The sequence below is a fragment of the Stenella coeruleoalba genome (genome assembly GCF_951394435.1).
Source record: "Stenella coeruleoalba genome assembly, chromosome: 18".
Taxonomy (NCBI): Eukaryota; Metazoa; Chordata; class Mammalia; order Artiodactyla; family Delphinidae; genus Stenella; species Stenella coeruleoalba.
Window position 1 is genome coordinate 5,356,102 of NC_137164.1, and position 17,628 is coordinate 5,373,729.

At 43.6% G+C, this 17,628-nt stretch overlaps 1 protein-coding gene across 1 annotated transcript in view; it reads right to left on the bottom strand.

Annotated features, from left to right (window-relative positions):
• Positions 1 to 2,966: 2,966 nt before the first annotated feature.
• The window catches only part of FLT3 (fms related receptor tyrosine kinase 3), a 75,820-nt gene continuing 61,158 nt past the window's right edge, over positions 2,967 to 17,628 (bottom strand). Inside the window, exons 18-24 of the mRNA XM_079902862.1 lie at positions 17,059 to 17,141; positions 15,229 to 15,356; positions 11,869 to 11,991; positions 9,918 to 10,029; positions 9,501 to 9,600; positions 8,927 to 9,032; positions 2,967 to 3,326 (exon numbers count right to left, since the gene is read on the bottom strand). Coding sequence (XP_079758988.1) covers positions 3,204 to 3,326; positions 8,927 to 9,032; positions 9,501 to 9,600; positions 9,918 to 10,029; positions 11,869 to 11,991; positions 15,229 to 15,356; positions 17,059 to 17,141 — 775 coding nt within the window. The 3' untranslated portion in view covers positions 2,967 to 3,203. The remainder of the gene's footprint in view (positions 3,327 to 8,926; positions 9,033 to 9,500; positions 9,601 to 9,917; positions 10,030 to 11,868; positions 11,992 to 15,228; positions 15,357 to 17,058; positions 17,142 to 17,628) is intronic.

Genomic DNA, 17,628 nt, shown 5'->3' on the forward strand with positions numbered 1-17,628 from the left:
GATCCCACTTATATGAAGTACCGAGAGTAGCCAAATTCAGAGAAGCAGAAAGGATGGGCTGCCAGGGGCTGGGGGAGGGGGGAGAGGGAATAGGGAGTTAGTATCTAACGGGGACAGTTTCAGTGTGAGAAGATGAGAAAGTTCTGGAGATGGATGGTGGTGACAGGTGCACAACAGTGTGAATGCGCTTAATGCCACTGAATTGCACACTGAAAAATGGCTAAGATATAGACACTACTATGTGTAAAATAGATAACAAAGACCTACTCACAGCACAGGGAACTATAGTCAGTATCTTGTAATAACCTATAATGGTAAAGAGTCTGGAAAAGAATATATATACATATATATAACTGACCAAATCTCCTTGCTGTACACCTGAAACTAACACAACATTGTTAATCAACTATATCCCAATATATAAAAATTTATTTAAAGCGTACATATACATATATATGCAACTGAATCACTTTGCTGTACACCTGAAACTAACACATTGTAAATCAACTATACATCAATTTATAAGGTGGCTAAAGTGATAAATTTTATATTATGTATATTTTAGTGCAAAAAAAATCATCAAAGACTTTTCTGCCTCTTTAATTTGAAATTTAATACACGTTGGGTCTCCAGGAGCTAAAAAGATGTGTTTTTTTAGGTGATAAGAGCTCCTCCTTTTTTTTCTGTTGCTGATGGTGATTGCGGCCCAGACACTGGCAAATGTGAATTCCGATACGTCGTTTATGTTTGACAAAACCGACAGTGGGCCTGGCAGGCGAGTTCAGACAAATCTGTTACTGAGAAGGTCCTTCATGAAGAGCTGAAGAGAGAGAAGCTCGATCAGGAAGGAACACAAGCGGCCGTGGTGGGAGAAGAAGGGCTGCAGCTGTGATAAGAGGTCACCCAGGTATCTCCCTGCTGCAGGCCAGCCCCTCAGGGTGTTTTTCTTAATTCTGGGAATCTCTAGGAAACAGTCTTTGTTTTCAGTATAGGAAGCCAGTCCAGGCTCAGATAACATTAAGCAGAGAAGGTGCTCCAGGAAGAAGCTCCAAAGCGCATTCCCTGCGCAGATGAATGCACGGTGTAGAATAGAGTAAATACCAGGTCCTCGGAAAGAATCTGACCCCAGGCTGCTCCATGACGGTCGGGAATGTTAAATAATGCACATAAAATGCACTATCATTCCCACGGTTGGTGAATACATGAATTGATGTTGTCTGCATAGAGGGTTATTTTTCCTTCTCATCAACGGATTGGGCTTTTCTTTAATTCTGCTTCTTACAATTTGTCTGTCCAGGGGCAGGCTGGAGTCCTGGAGTCTAGCTCGGTCATGAAAACAGTGGTCCCAGGGCGCCACCTACTGGCAAGATTCCTACAAGGGCTCGGCGGCAGGGGCTGTCCTGGCGGTAGCAGCAACGCTTCTCTAAGATCCGAGCTTGTAGGTTGTGTTCTGACACCTTTTAAAAATGTGTAGTTATGGCAGGGACACAACTTGACCCGAACTAAACCTGTGGTAAGAGCTGGGTTTAAAAGAGGCTAGTTTCATTTTCCCTTAGGAGGTTTTTATTTATTTTTAAAAAAATTTTATTGAAGTGTAGTTGATTTACAATGCTGTGCGTTTCTGCTGTACAGCAAAGTGACTCAGTTACACACACACACATATATAATATATATATATATATATATACTTTTTCATATTCTTTTCCATTATGGTTTATCACAGGATATTGAATATAGTTCCCTGTGCTATACAGTAGGACCTTATTATTTATCCATTCTCTACATTATTAATAGTTTGCATCTGCTAATCTGAAACACCCAATCCTTCCCTCCCTACCTGGTCCCCTGAGAGGCTTTCAAATGCCATCCTTCCTTGGATTGGGACTTTGGGATTAGCAGATGCAAACCATTATGTAGAGAATGGATAAACAACAAGGTCCTACTGTAGAGCACAGGGAACTATATTCAATATCCTGTGATAAACCATAATGGAAAAGAATATAAAAAAGAATGTGTACATATAACTGAATCACTTTGCTGTACAGCAGAAATTAACACAACATTGTAAATCAACTATACTTCAATAAAATAGATTTTAAAAATAAAATAAATGCCATCCCTCCTAAGAAAATATTGCCTTTTAAATATCATATTTGGTACGTACAAAAATTATGTTATTAAGTATAATACCATGAGGGGACTTCCCTGGTGGTCCAGTGGTTAAGACTCCGTGCTTCCGATACAGGGGGCACGGGTTCGATCCCTGGTCGGGGAACTAAGATCCCACATGCCTCACGGCACGGCCAAAAAATTAATTAATTAATTAATTTTTTTAAAATAATAATACAGTGAGGAACGCCTGTGGACCCATTACACCATCCAACCCCTAAAACTTCAAATATCATGTGAAAATGAATAAATAGTAGTAACTGTATATTCACAGCTCCGTGTAATATCATGAGTGAATCTTAGCATAATGTTGGTTGGTTGTTTTGTTTTTTTTTAATGAAAGTAGGCTCTGGAAGTCTACACAGTGTATGACACCTTTTTTTTGTAAAGCTCATGAACATCGGCTGTTCTTCACACAGTCTGGGGGCAGGAGTCATGGAGCCTTTCAAAAATATGACAGAGGAATTAGCCGTCACCATAGGAGAAAAACACACAGGCACAAACAAAACATCTGACATGGTTTCAGTAGGTTCGTGACTCCAGTTAAGTCTCACCCTAAATCTACCATGTGAACAATTCCATAACGAACATCTCTATAGTAGAAATTTTATTTCCATTCATAAAATATATCACTAAATAGCTGAAAAAGTTACATATTATTTTAAAACATAGATTTAAAAAATCATATTAGCTTCTCCTTAGCAAAATGCTTTTGTCTTCTGTATTTACAAGAATATACTATACTTCAGGTACACAATTTTCACTCAAGCCAGACTGGGAAGGCCTGTGGATGTAGGTAGATGCTCCGATAAAGTTAATTATCAGCTCTTCTTGCCTTGTGCAAAGAATGACTGGATTTTACAAAAGTCCCTTTGGAAACAAGAGTAAATACAGAGAGCTTCTAGAGAAAAGTCCAGCAAAGCAGCAGTTGAGAATATATTTTCATTTAGTGATGAAATTAATCTTGTTTTGGTAATCTACAGCCTGTTTAAGGTAGGCGGGGGGATGATGTCCTTAAAGACTAAATTGTTTCTCTAGGAATCGTCAATGTGAGCCCGTGGAGAGGGTAGCCCTGAGTCCACCTCTCTGCTGTAAGGTCGCCTGTTTTGGTAAACAGAAGGACGTTCCGAAACATGGCCATCCATGTTCTGATACATCTGCATGTGGGAAAGAGACAGGACACTCATTACCATCTGATGAAGACTTACGTGTCACATGCCTACATGACAATTGTTACTTTTCTTATGCATAGATCTTAGAGGATAGTCTACATACGAATTGACAAAGCAAATTTCATCCTTTTATTAATGGAGAAGTCAAGTCATAGTCAAATATTTCATTTCCTTATTGTTTCTTCTTTTAGACGTAAACTCTCAATCTAGAAATCCTGAGGCCATGCAGAAAAACCATAAAGGAGAAAGGCCATTTATATAGAGAATGCATAAACAACAAGGCCCTACTGTACAGCACAGGGGACTGTATTCCATATCCTGTGATAAACCATCATGGAGGAGAATGTATAGATATGTATACCTGAATCACTTTGCTATACAGCAGAAACGAACCCAACATTGTAAATCAACTATACTTCGATAAAATAAATTTTAAGAAACTCAGAGAAAGGCCACAAAAAAGATCTGTTCTTTACGCAGTAAATACAGAGAATTGATTTCACTTGGGTTTTCACTTGGGAGTTTAGTGACTTGAAAAATTTTTGTCCAAAATGAAAACAGCTCTACTTTTTTGTTTCATTATAGAGTTAATACACATTCATATAGATAAAATAAGCAATATAGAAAGATATATATATAAAAAAAACTGAAGCCACCATTATAGCTAGCTTGCTGTTCACACACAATTTTGTGTCGGGAGGCTTGGACTGTAGGTTCTGTTGTAGAACCTTGTTTTGAATTACAAATATGTTGCTCCTATGTTACATGTGTTACATCTTTTCACTATTTACTACACACGGGCATGTCCCATTTTTTAACGGCAGCCTAGGGTTCCATAGTACTGATGTACCATAGTTAAACTTTTGATGAGTTGGTTGTATCACATAAACTGAAAAGTGCACACATGACCTTGTCTCTCTTTGGAATAAACGAGGGAAGTGGAATTGCTGGACCAGAGAGGACGCACTTTTGAATTGTGAGTCACATCAGCAGCCTACCCTGCAGAAGGGTTTACTTATTCCTACTCCTATCTTCTGGGTCCGGGAACGCTCTTCTCCAGAGCCTTACCAGGGCTCCAGGGCCCGAGATGTGGAAGACGGTTCATACCCACTTTTGAAATTCTCTTTCTTTTTTTTTTTAATTTTATTTATTTATTTTTGGCTGCGTTCGGTCTTTGTTGCTGCACGCGGGCTTTCTCTAGTTGCTGCGAGGGGGGGCTACTCTTCCTTGCGGTGCTCGGGCTTCTCATTACAGTGGTTTCTCTTGTTGTGGAGCATGGGCTCTAGGCACGTGGGCTTCAGTAGTTGTGACATGTGGGCTCAGTAGTTGTGGCTCGCAGGCTCTAGAGCACAGGCTCAGTAGTTGTGGCACAGGGGCTTAGTGGCTCCGCGGCATGTGGGATCTTCCCGGACCAGAGCTCAAACCCGTGTACCCTGCATTGGCAGGCAGATTCTTAACCACTGTGCCACCAGGGAAGCCCGAAATTCTCTTTCTTAAAGGAGCTTGATAATCCTTGCCATTTTGTCTTTTCTATTGTCATGAATTCTTTTTGTTTCTCTCTTTTCCATTTTGTTAGGTTGATCGTGCTTTCTAGGGTCCCTTTTTTCTTCTCTGCTGCATCTGAGATTATGTATTATATTTTTCCTTCACCAGTGGTTATACTTACATATTTAACACCCATTTTACTCTTGTATTTATTTAACAGTGTGGCTGCTCCCACCACAGAGCTCCTGCAGAATCCATACCTCTCCCACCCTTTTAGGAAAGCACTTTGCCTCGTTCTTTCAAAGAAGCCTCTGTTTTGGGTTTTCCCTCTTCAGTCTTAACTGCTTTCATTTTCTCGGGGATTTTCCATATTTTCTGGTCCACAAAGATCTCCTTCTTGCTTTCAGAGGCCATTATGGCCTCAGTTCTATCTTTTTTTTTTTAAATAAATTTATTTATTTTTGGCTGCATTGGGTCTTTGTTGCTGCACACAGGCTTTCTCTAATTGCAGAGAGCGGGGGCTACTCTTTGCTGCAGTGCGTGGGCTTCTCATTGCGGTGGCTTCTCTTGTTGCAGAGCATGGACTCTAGGGCGTGTGGGCTTCAGTAGTTGTGGCTCGTGGGCGCAGTAGTTGTGGCTCGCGGGCTCAGTAGTTGTGGCTCGCAGGCTCTAGAGCGCAGACTCAGTAGTTGTAGCGCACAGGTTTAGCTGCTCCGCGGCATGTGGGATCTTCTGGGACAAGGGCTTGACCCCGTGTCCCCTGCATTGGCAGGTGGATTCTTAACCACTGCACCACCAGGGAAGCCCCAGTTCTATCTTTAAAACGTATATATTTCCCATAATTTATAGGGGCTGATAGGAGAAGAGAGATGGCGTGAGTTCAGGGGCCTTTCTGGAAGCAGAAGGCATGCCTGTCCCTCCCTCATACCACTGCCACTTCATCATCCCTTCACCCCGTCTGCTCACCTCTCCGGCTGCAGTCACCTCCTAACCGGTGTCCTTCTTTGTTTCTGTTGCTGTTGCCGTCCGAGGCACACAGGATCCCAGTTCCCCAACCAGCGATGAAACCCAGGCCCTGGTAGTGAAAGTGCTGACTCCTGACCCCTGGACCGCCAGGGAACTACCCTAACTGGTGTCCTTACTTCCGCTCTTTTGCCTTTGTTTTCCTGAACGTACTTTTATGCATCCTTTCCTTCCCTCCATCCAGAACTATTTGCTTAGTACCCCCTAAGATCATGTAGCTCAGCAACACATTTTACAGCTGAGAGAACTCAGCACGATGCCGCAGCTGCGTATACCACGGCGAACAAAACAGATGTGGTCACGAACCTACTCTCACGTTGACATTCACTCATTTATTTAATAGCCAGTTACTGTCTCCGGACAATGGGGTGACATCAGGTGATGTAAAGACGAGAGCACGTCATCCTAGCCCTCATGGATCACATCTAGTGAGGAGGCAGACAGACCCACAAAGCAAAACTCTCACACAGCATGACTTGAGTTTCATGGAGAGGGATAGACAAAGTGTTAGGGGATTCAGAAGAAGGAACCTGAAATCGGAAGTTAGGGGAGAATTTGGAGAGCGGAAACTATTTGATCAGGCTCTTTTTTTAATGATCGAGGTATAATCGACATGTTGTTACACTTGAAATTAGTTTCAAGCGTACATCACAGTGATTCGCATTTGTATCGATTGCAAAAGAATCACCCCAAGAATCTAGTTAACATCCGTCACCATCCACAGTGATCTGGGTCTTTATCAAAGACAGATATTGAAGCACGTCTGTCCATTCAAAAAATCTCATTGGTTCATCAGTGTCTGAATAATGCCTTAGCATGTTATTCAGTGAGCTCCCTGCTCTCACTCCGTACCATCAGGGTTGGGTTAGATCTAAAGTGATAACCTGAAATTTCTAGATGTGTTTCCCTCCCCGTCTCACTTGTTCTCCAAGAGCCATCTTCCTTCCTGGTCTGTGATGAAGTCGAGACAGAGATTCTACAAAATCCATTCACGTGGGTGCAAGGAAAGATTGCGCCAGGAATGCCGGCCTGTTTTCCCACCCAAGAGACCGGACATGACGTGTTAGATGTGAAGAGAAGAGACGGAGGGGCATGGGCCTGCCCACTGTGGGCGGAGCTGCCTGGCATCGAGGTGCAGGATGTGCCTGTCTCGAAGGTGGCCAGCCAAGCGGCAAGTGGGGACTGAATCCCAGTGTCTGCTTGCCAGGCTTCTGGACTGAGCCCACAGCACCTGCAGGAGCAAGGGGCTCCTCCTGGGGTGCTCATCTCACCCAAGGGGTCCCATCCTCTAACTTAGCTAAAGGTGTTTCAGCTTGCTCTCAGCGCCTTTGATACGGGGAGGGAAAGGAACCTTCCATCGCGAGGGCCAGGGAGTGGAGGAGACTGGGGAAAACGTGGAGGATGGTCCTGGAGCACAGATGCCCTCAGCTGAATCCTCATCCACGGGGGTCTTGCAATTCAGCCATCCCTGATACCTCTGAGGCCCCTCGAACAGAGGGAAGCGGGTTGGGACGTCCTGTGGGTGTGGGGACGTGAGAGGGGAACTCTGGCCAGGTCAAGGTCGTCCTGAACAAAGCCAAGGGCACGTCAGCAGCCGTGGACCCTCCATGCTGGTCACACCAGCTCTGCAGTCTTGTTTTCCTCCACCTGCCCCCACTCACCCTATCCTTTAGTTACAACCCATTATTTTCCATTCTACTTTCTCAGCTCTGAACCTTTATTTATATTACTCACCCGGCCTGGAGCACCCTGCTCACCCCCATCCCCCAGAGAGCAGCCAAAAGCTACTCAGTCTTCACGGCTCAGCTCAAATAACGTGGCCGCGGAGCCACACCCAACTGCCCAGCAAGTAAAAATTACTCATTACTTGTTTTTCTCTAAAACTCTGCTTTCGGTTTATTTTACAGTGTCCTGAACTGTTTACAAGTCATCCGCTCTGTAGCCTGTGAGTCCCCTGGGGGCTTTCCATCTCTCCTTTTTGTCCTAATTCCCCGACAATACTGAATTTCCATATGTGATTAAAAACAAAATCATAACAGGAGGAGAAGACAGTACCACCCTCACAGGTCTCTGGAAAGACTACAGAATTGAAAATGGACTCCTCATAATGTAGAAAAAGAGGACGGAGGATCCATTTAAAGACTCAGATTCATATTTAACTAACATTTATCACCTGCTAAGTGTTCCCCAGGTGCTAAGTCTTTTCACATACATCACCTTATTTACTCCTTACAAATCCACAAAGATTTGTTAATCCCATATTTCAGATAAGGAAACTGAGACCACCCCTCCCCCAAAGATTAAGTGACTTAATTAACTCATATCAGAAGCAAACAACGGAGCCAAGATTTGAACCGAGGTATTGGGGGTTCCAGGTTCCTTTGTTCATTTGGACTAGGGGATGGTTCCTCTAACTCCATCAGGCGGTACTGTTAAGGGTGAGAATCAGCAAAGTAATTCCCAGTTCCCAAAGCTCAAAGGTCATCTAGCTTAGCAACCCATTTTACAGGTAAGAAAACTAAGGCCCAGTGCTGGTATTAAGCTCTCAGGACTCCAGGTCGATGCTCTTTCCACTCTATTACATGATTGAGTTGTATGATTATTCCACACAAAACCTTCATGCTGAATTAGGTAAAGTCAGTGGCTTCTGGAGGTCAGGGATTACATTTTATTTATTTGTTTGGTCCTCTGCACTGGTCACTTAAAAGCATTTAATTTCTTAATCAGTTGGCTAAAATCTTCAGGAAACGTTTTTCTTTTTTACTTTCCCCCTAAAAACACTTATCCGTAAGTATATCTAACCCCATACAACTTTTTTTTTTTTTCAGGACAAGAGCAGCTTTACTTTTCTGAATGCTTTTCTTAATCTAATTATATTGAAGGATGGGTGGCCCTTTGTTCTGAGTTTAGGATTATGAGTTTGACCCCATACAACTTTTAAAGAGCAACCTAGACCAGTTGTGATGAGGAAGGCAACTTGGTACCTTTGGCACTTAGGAAATCAGCAATGAGTGTTCTGAGTTACAGAGTTCTTTCCTTCCTAATGATGCTTTATAAGATGCTGTGCTGCTACCTACCGCTTCTTCCGCATCTGCCAGCTGACATCCCAAAAATGAAGTCAGGTTAGGAAAGGACGGCCGTTTCCTTGAGTCAAAAGCCCAGCAGGATTGCATTATAAAGTATCTGTGAAGACAACAGGAGAAGAAGCAAGATAGGAAATCTGAATGAAGCAAAATGGGTCACTTTCCACTTAAGGAAGCCCCATTTATTGCTGTGGAGATAGTTGTTTATGGCATGTTCGTCCTGAGGCAAGTGCTAGCTTAGATTTTGAACTCACATGAGAAAGGACAAATTAGATGATGCATTTTGACAAATACAGTGTGGACCGGAATTCAGGAGAAGGGTCCCTCAAGTAAAGGAACTGAAACCCAGAAAACATTCAGTTATGTTCAGAAATCCCCGAAACCAAAAGGAAGAGTTTTCTTTCCTTTCCTTTTCTTTTCCTTTCTTTGCTTTGCTTTGCTTTCCTTTTCTTAAGAGGAATCATGGGAACTTCATACTAAAGAGTTTTACTTTTTTTCTCATTGGTTTGGAGCTAGACAGGCTGTAAATTTCCGATGTCAGCCGCTTTACGGTCTGACTTAAACTTACATTTCTTCCGTGGCATAGAATGGCTGATCCATTTTAAATCCACTCTGGATGAGTTTGTAGAAGTTAGCATCAGCTGGAATCCCGGGGTAGGGATTGACACCTGAGAAAAACAAGAGGGCCTGTAACCATCCACTCACCCTTCAGTTGTTTATTAGTCACTCAATTGGCAAACACGATGGATCGTGGCTCCCTGGGCCAGCACTGTGGGGTGCTGGGCAGGAGAAGCCACGTTCTGGCAGGCAGGACAGACCAACGGACACCAGCACGTAAAAAGAAAGGGGCTCAGGCTGCAACAGAAGTAAGACTAGGCGGGCTCTGGGTCATGGCATTTCTTCCACCCTTTGACTTAGGAGCGGGGGAGGAGTGCAGAGGGGGCACAGTGCAGAAGCCCGGGGCTCAGGGAACTGCAAGTCTTACCAAGCGAGAATATTTCCCAGAGTAATATTCCGTATGACCAGACATCGCTCTTAATTGTGTAGATTCCCTCAAACAAGCTTTCAGGAGCCATCCACTTCACAGGCAGACGGGCCTGTGTCAAATCCAAGCGGAGATCAATGGTGAATTTTCCACGTACAAACATTCCTTCTTTTCTCGTTAGCTAGGTGATGACTTTTATTCTCTCCCTAAGGCCACACTTAACGCTTCCTTGAGAAAATCCTATTCCTCAAGTGGGCTTTTTTTCACTTTCAAATTAATATTGTAACACAGTGGCCTTAAACAAACAAACTTTATTTCTTTAAAACTCAAGCTTGCACTTGGCATTGGTAAGTTTCACAGTAGACACTCGCTTCCTGCTGCGTAGCCAGGCACTGCCCCAGAGGTAAGTGGAGTACTTTGTTAAGGCATTTCTTGGAAGAATTTTAGTGGAAATGCCATCCACAAGAATGTGATGGGAGGAGCATTATGTCATCGCTTCCAGAAATGACACCAGGCGGGTTTCTGTGGTTTTAGTAATTCTCAGTAGCGTGAAAGGGGAGTTTTGAATTAGTACAGCCTCAGGTTAGAATCAAGACACGGGGACGGAGAGGTTCCTGGGGCTGAGCATTTTGTAGTATTTTCTTTTTCAGGGATTGAGAGCCCTTAACGGTGCACATTTAATCTGCCAAGTAAAATCAAAGCTCAAGAAAGATACCCTGTTTTAAACCCTATTCAAAAGGATGAGCTGGGAGAATCAAGCAGGCTAGTCTGGTTAATTTGATGAATTAAAGGGATTAATTGTGGTTCCAAATGGAATTCCCTTTCCTGCTTAAGAAACCACCAGCTAGTAGGGTAGAAACTTCATAGCCATTATTAGTTCATCCTATTTAAGACCGCAGCTACAATGAGGGAAGTGCAGATCCAAAATCAGCTGTGTGTCTGATTCTAGCGGGAACACAGTTTAGTTTGATTTGCAACATGTATTGGACAACGGAATCTGGTTGGTTTATTCCCATAAACGCTCTGCGGCAAGTGAATACTCCTCATGGGAAATGCTGTATCATCACGCTCGTGCACAGACGTGGGGCTCAGACCACTCATGTTCTAACCCATGTGCTGTGTCATCACGAGCAAGTGACTTTTCTGTGCCTCAGTTTCCTCAACCACAAACGGGTACTTTGAGGACCAAATGAGTCAATACACGTCAAGCACTTAGAATAGCGCTTAGCACGTGGTAAGCACAATACCAGCATTTGTTATTATTATTACTTCACAAGTAGGGGCAATAAAGCAGAGAGAAATCACAAAAATGAACAGCCAGAAAGAACAGGGGCTTAAATCCAGGCAATGTCATTCTCAAAAACCATACCCTTTCAACTATACACAATCTTATCATCTAGTATTTTTAGTAGTTCTCTTATAAGTGACACATGTGTCCTTAGGTTTTTTTAACAAGTAGATTCAGTGATGTTTTAGGTCTCCCTGTGTAACAGTAAGAGGATGACAAATATTCATTAACTAACATTTGATTTAAATACTGTGCCTTTTTAAAATGTATATTTAATATTTAATTTACATGTTGTATTTTTAAAATGCTGTCTTGTAACAATTACCTATTCCCATAATGAAAGCATAACTCAATAGTCACTTTATAGATGAAGGAACTGAAATGAGTTTTAAGTAATGAGATTTTTTTTTTAAGATGTGGATTGCACTCAAAGCCCCCTAATTGCTAGGTGTGATGCTATTTTGCTCAACTTTTATTACAGATGGAATATTTCCGTGAAGCTGCAGAAAAACCTTTGAAGCCCAAGAAAGCAAACTGCTGGGAGGAAGTTTTCTGAGGTTAACATAAATCACAAATGCACTACAGTGAGTGCAGATGTTTAGATTAGTGATGACAAAAACACACAATAACAGGATAAAACTACATGAGAAGAAGCAGCCTTACATTGCCTCTGATCACGTAGTTGGAATCGCTCATGATGTCCCGAGCCAGTCCAAAATCACCGATCTTCACCACCTTCCCGTGGGTCACAAGGACATTCCTGGCTGCCAGGTCTCTGTGAACACACTAGAAGGAACAAACTGGGAGTGTTATTTACCGTGATGTCTATTATCACAGAGTACAATCTTTCTTCTCATTTCAAGTTCAGTAGGAGTTACAGATGACAGAACCCTCGTTCCTCGAGCCGAGCCGTTGGTGCTGCTTAGGGAACATTCCCAGAGGCCAAAGGGGCCGGGTTCTGAGAAAGCAGGTCAACCCTAGCAAGCTGCATATCTTGCTATAAATAAGAGACACAGCAGCAGGGCCTCTAACGGGGTTTTCAGAGCACTCTTCTGTGGGGTGGAGACAGTGTCTTTTCTGATGGGAAAATACCTTTGGCAATAAAATGGCATAATATCAAAAAAAAGAGGGAAAGTACTAGAAGTTTGGGAAGGTTGACTAAGGTGGAATTAGAAAGAGTTCCTGAATTGAGAGATGACGTGACTTTAATTCGAGTGGTTTGGCAAGAAAATTAACTCCACGGAGGAAGATTTTAAAAGAAACAGGGATTTCCCTGGTGGCTCAGTGGTCAAGAATCTGCCTGCCAATGCAGGGGACATGGGTTCGAGCCCTGGTCCGGGAAGATCCCACATGCCGCGGAACAACTAAGCCTGTGCGCCACAACTACTGAGCCTGTGCTCTAGAGCCTGTGAGCCACAGCTACTGAGCCCGTGGGCCACAACTACTGAAGCCCGTGCGCCCTAGAGCCCGTGCTCCACAATGAGAAGCCACTGCAATGAGAAGCCCGCACACCGCACACCGCAACGAAGAGTAGCCCCCGCTTAACGCAATTAGAGAACGGGGATGGCCTAAAGGGAAAATGGGAGGGAGTTCCAAGAAACCAGATATACTTCAAAACATTCTTATTATCACAAGCCCAGGGGGAGAAAAGGCAGTGCCCCTTGACCTCCAATCGTGAGTAGTTTGAGTATTTACTTAACAACAGGCAGCAACCGGGCTGGACCGCCGAGGCAGATGCCTTCAATGTCTGTAAAGAAACTGGTGTCAGTGCTACTGTAGACGCAGAGGTGAGAGAGGAGACACACTCCAATAGCCGGCAGGGAACACGAGGAGAGGAAAGTGCCCGGGGACTGGGGTGGGGAAGGATTCTGAGACAGTGATTCTTTTCACTGTTGAGCAAGGACGAGGACGCCCAACTGTGGAAAAGAAAAGTAAAGACGGCAGCTCTTTCTCTTCGGTCCCAGGTGCTTCGGTATCTGTGGCCCCGGTGCAGGCGTGGCCAAGTCCAAGAACCACAGCATAAACAGCCAGTCCCCAAAATGGCCCGGAAACGGCATCAAGAAACCCCGATCACAACTATCTCTTAAGGGGGCGGACCCCGAGTTCCCTAGGAACATGCCCTTTGCCGAGAGGCACAACAAGAAGGGCCTGTAGAAGGTGCAGGCCAACGACGCCAGGCCCGCGCGTGCACTGCTGAGGATATCAAGGCTCTCGGAAAGCCCAGGGAGGCCAAACCCAAGGTCCCAGAGGGAGCAGCCGCAAGCTCAGTCAGCTGGCCTACATCGCGCACCCCAAGCTCAGGAAACGTTCCCGCATCGCCAAGGGCCTCGGGTTCTGCCGGCCAAAGTCCCAGGCCAAGGCTCAAACCAAGGCCAAGGCTGCAGCTGCAGCTGCGGCTCCAGCTCCGGCTCCGGCTCAGGCTCCCAAAGATACCTAGGCCCTCACAAAGGCTCCAGAGTAGAGGCCTTTATCTGCCAATGTGGGAACAGAAGGACTGGTGTGACCCCTGGGCTGCTGTCTGCGTGGGGCTGGTGTCCTCCTGTGCTATTGGAACAAATAAACCTGAGGCAGGATCTGTCAGTAAAAAGGAAGAAACAAAGGAAGGAAGGAAGGGAGGGAGGGAGGGAGGGAAAGGAAGGAAGGAAGGAAGGAAGAAAGAAAGAAAGAGAGAAAGAGAGAAAGAAAGAGAAAGAAAGAAAAGAAAGAAAGAAAGAGAAAGAAAGGAAGGAAGGAGGAAAGAAAGAAAGAAAGAGAAAGAAAGAGAGAAAGAAAGGAAGAAAGAAGAGAGGGAGGAAGGAAGGAAGGAAGGAAGAAAGGGAGAGAGAAAGAAAAGACAGCAACATGTACTTTCAGTATCCATGAGTAAAAAAACCTTGGGATTCTAACTGGGATTGTGAGAAATATACAGATTAATGTGGTGAGAACTGACTTTTCTTTTAAACGGTGAATCTCTCCCATATGAACAAAACAGAACTCATTTATTCAGGTCTTCCTTTTTGCCCTTTAATCAAGTTTCACAGGATTCTTCATGAAAGAAATATATCTTACGTGTTTCTTGTTTATCTTAACCTGTTTCATAGTTTGGTTGCTCTCGTGAATAGAGTTTTTTTCTTGTTCTTCAAAGCTATTGATTTATTTCACATTAATCTTTTTCTTAAAACTGGGATATAATTGATGTAATACATTATATTGGAGACTGTACATTTTTAAAGAAAAAAAATACATCTGAAATTATTCTGTCCAAATTCAGGGAGAAAGAGAAGAGAGGAGGCCAAGAGAGGGCAGTGGAGGAGAGAGAGGAAGAGACTAGGAGACCAAAGGGAAAAGGAGAGGAAAAAGTTTGGGAAATAAAGAGAAGTAGTGGAAGGGAAGAAAACGAGGACAGAAAGTAGCCAGACGAATGGCTGAAATCGGTTCACAGGCAGCAGACGCCTGAAATGTCAGAGAAGAGCAGAACTGAAAGAATATTATAGAAAGAGTGCAAAACTGGGGTAGAGTCCACGGTGTGAGGGGTCCCTGAGGCCTTCACATCACAGCCCCAATGGACCTGGGATTAGCAGACCCACAAGGCTGCTGCCAGCCCACAGCAAACTCTCAAAAGAGACACCGGTGCTTCGGGCGGCTGGCTTGGCCTGAAGAGCACCCGGGATCTGAGCCTCCGCTCACCCCCTGGGTCAAATGTAGGACACAGTCTAAACAACCTGAAGTGACTGTCCGACAGGGCTACACCTGGTTTTGAGGAGGGATTCCTGAGGACTTCCTATCTGGAAGCTTCAGGGACGTTGGACCGTCTGGGAGGGCTGTGATAACCGTCATTTAATAAGGGATCCCTGACCCTTATACTATAATTAGCCAAGAGCCCATGTAACATCCTAGGTGATTCCAACTGTGAACGGGAGAGAAAGACAGACCTTAGGAGGTGCAAGTTAAAATAAACAAGAAAAAAAGAAAACCCCACATCTCTTCTTCAAAATTATCTTCTTCTTGTTGGTACTGTGAGTTTCGTTTTTAAAAGGAGCTTACCGACTTAAATTCCAGAAATTCCATTCCTTTGGCCACTTGATATGCAAAGCAAAGAAGATCTTCAAAGGTAAGTACATTCAAGTCCTCTTCTTCCTCCAGCCTTTTTTGGTTTTCGTATTCAATTTCATCTGTAAAATACAACTGGTCCTCATTTTTGCCAAAATGCAAAGAAGTTGCCTTATGGAAGGGGGAGGGGCAAGATAGGGGGAGGGGATTTCGAGGTACAAACTATTATGTATAAAATAAGCTACAAGGATATATTGCACAACACAGGGAATATAGCTGATATTCGGTAATGACTATAAATGGAGTAGAACCTTTAAAATTGTGAATCACCATATAGTACACCTGTAACTTATATAATATTGTACGTCGGCTACACTTCAATTAAAAAAAAGAAAAGAAGTTGTCTTATAAATCTCTGTGAGCACCTCATGTACAAATGGAACGATTACATCATCTTCCTGGCGGCACCAGGGCTAAGCTATTTATGCAGAGAACTGTGCAGCCCAGGAAGGGTCACCTAAAGATTCTCTTTGGTTAGAGGAGTGAATTCTCCAGCTCTCTGGGGATAAGTCAGGGGTTTCTTTTGCACTAGGTAGTTTTGTCACACTGGGGAAAGAATTACCAATTATCTACTACATTTTATGAACTGTTTGTGCACTTAATGTTGTTTTTTTTTTTAAGGGGAATGAAACTCCTCATTGTGTGTGTGACACCACTAAAGTTTTTTTTTTTTATAATAAATTTATTTATTTATTTATGGCTGCATTGGGTCTTCATTGCTGCGCGCGGGCTTTCTCTAGTTGTGGCGAGCGGGGACTACTCTTCGTTGCGGTGCGCGGGCTTCTCATTGCGGTGGCTTCTCTTGTTGCGGAGCACGGGCTCTAGGCGCTTCAGTAGTTGTGGCACGCAGGCTCAGCAGTTGTGGCTCGCGGGCTCTAGAGCTCAGCATCAGTAGTTGTGGTGCACGGGCTTAGTTGCTCCGCGGCATGTGGGATCTTCCCAGACCAGGGATCGAACAGTGTCCCCTGCATTGGCAGGTGGATTCTTAACCACTGTGCCACCAGGGAAGTCCTTAATGTTCTTCTAGTTAATCCTTTCTCTTTTTTTTGCCGCACTGTGTGGCTTGTGGGATCTTAGGTCCCCAATCAGGAATCGAACCCATGCCCCCTGCAGTGGAAGCGCAGAGTCTTAACCACTGAACTGCCAGTAAAGTCCCAATTTACGACTTTTAAAAAGAATAACCTGATCAAATAAAATAGCTCTCAGTGTTTATTAGTAGAAACATTGACATAAAATTCACACTACTAAACTGGTGGCTTTTCACTACCTTTAAAGTAAATATGCATTGGGACTTCCCTGGTGGTGCAGTGGTTAAGAATCCACCTGCCAATGCAGGGGACACCGTTCGATCACTGGTCTGGGAAGATCCCACATGCCGCGGAGCAACTAAGCCCGTGCGCCACAACTACTGAGCCTGTGCTCTAGAGCCCACGAGCCACAACTAGTGAAGCCCACGTGCCTAGAGCCCGTGCTCCGCAACAAGAGAAGCCACCACAGTGAGAAGCCCGCGCACCGCAACGAAGAGTAGCCCCTGCTCTCCGCAACTAGAGAAAGTCCAGTCGTAGCAACGAAGACCCAATGCAGCCATAAATAAATTTATTTTTAAAAAATGCTATAAAGCAAATATGCATTAATAAAGCCTATAGATGACATTAGCAAAGATAGACATGCTTGTGCATTTACACACTTTTTAAAAAATAGCTAACACAGAACTCTTGTATCCATTTCTATTTGGAAGTGCTACTATTTAGAATAAAATATTACCTTCGGATTGAAATGAATTCCCATTGAACCCTGAGACAGGATCTGAGTCCGGGTGTATTTGGACTTCTCTTGAACCAGGCATACTATTAAAAAAAAGTTATTTCATTATTTATGTTCTTCTTCTGAGTAGATATTTTATTAGAAAAAATACAATTCATCAAATAAATGAATTCCAATTATAAATGGGCTTTTAAATTGAAAGCATGGCATCAACTAGTCCTTTTAGTGTGTGGACATTAAACACGTCTGTGTAATTGAGCCTGTCTGTCGAACAAGGATAAGAGTGACCCCTGTTATCTGTATGGAATCTTATGGTTCAAAGAGGACCTCACTCAATCCTTCCCACAACCCTCCAAGCTGGGTGTCAAAGTCACATTTTATAAAAGAAAAACTAGGCTGGGTGAGATAAATATGATTTGCTGAAATCACGAAGCTAATAAAGAGTGTGACTTTCCCTATAAAAGTCCATGTATTATAGATCTTCTATGGAGACCTTTTAGTGTTTCAGCATCCTTTTTTTTTTTTCCAAGTTGGCCTTTGTAAAGCTCATTCCCTTTTCCTGTGAAATTA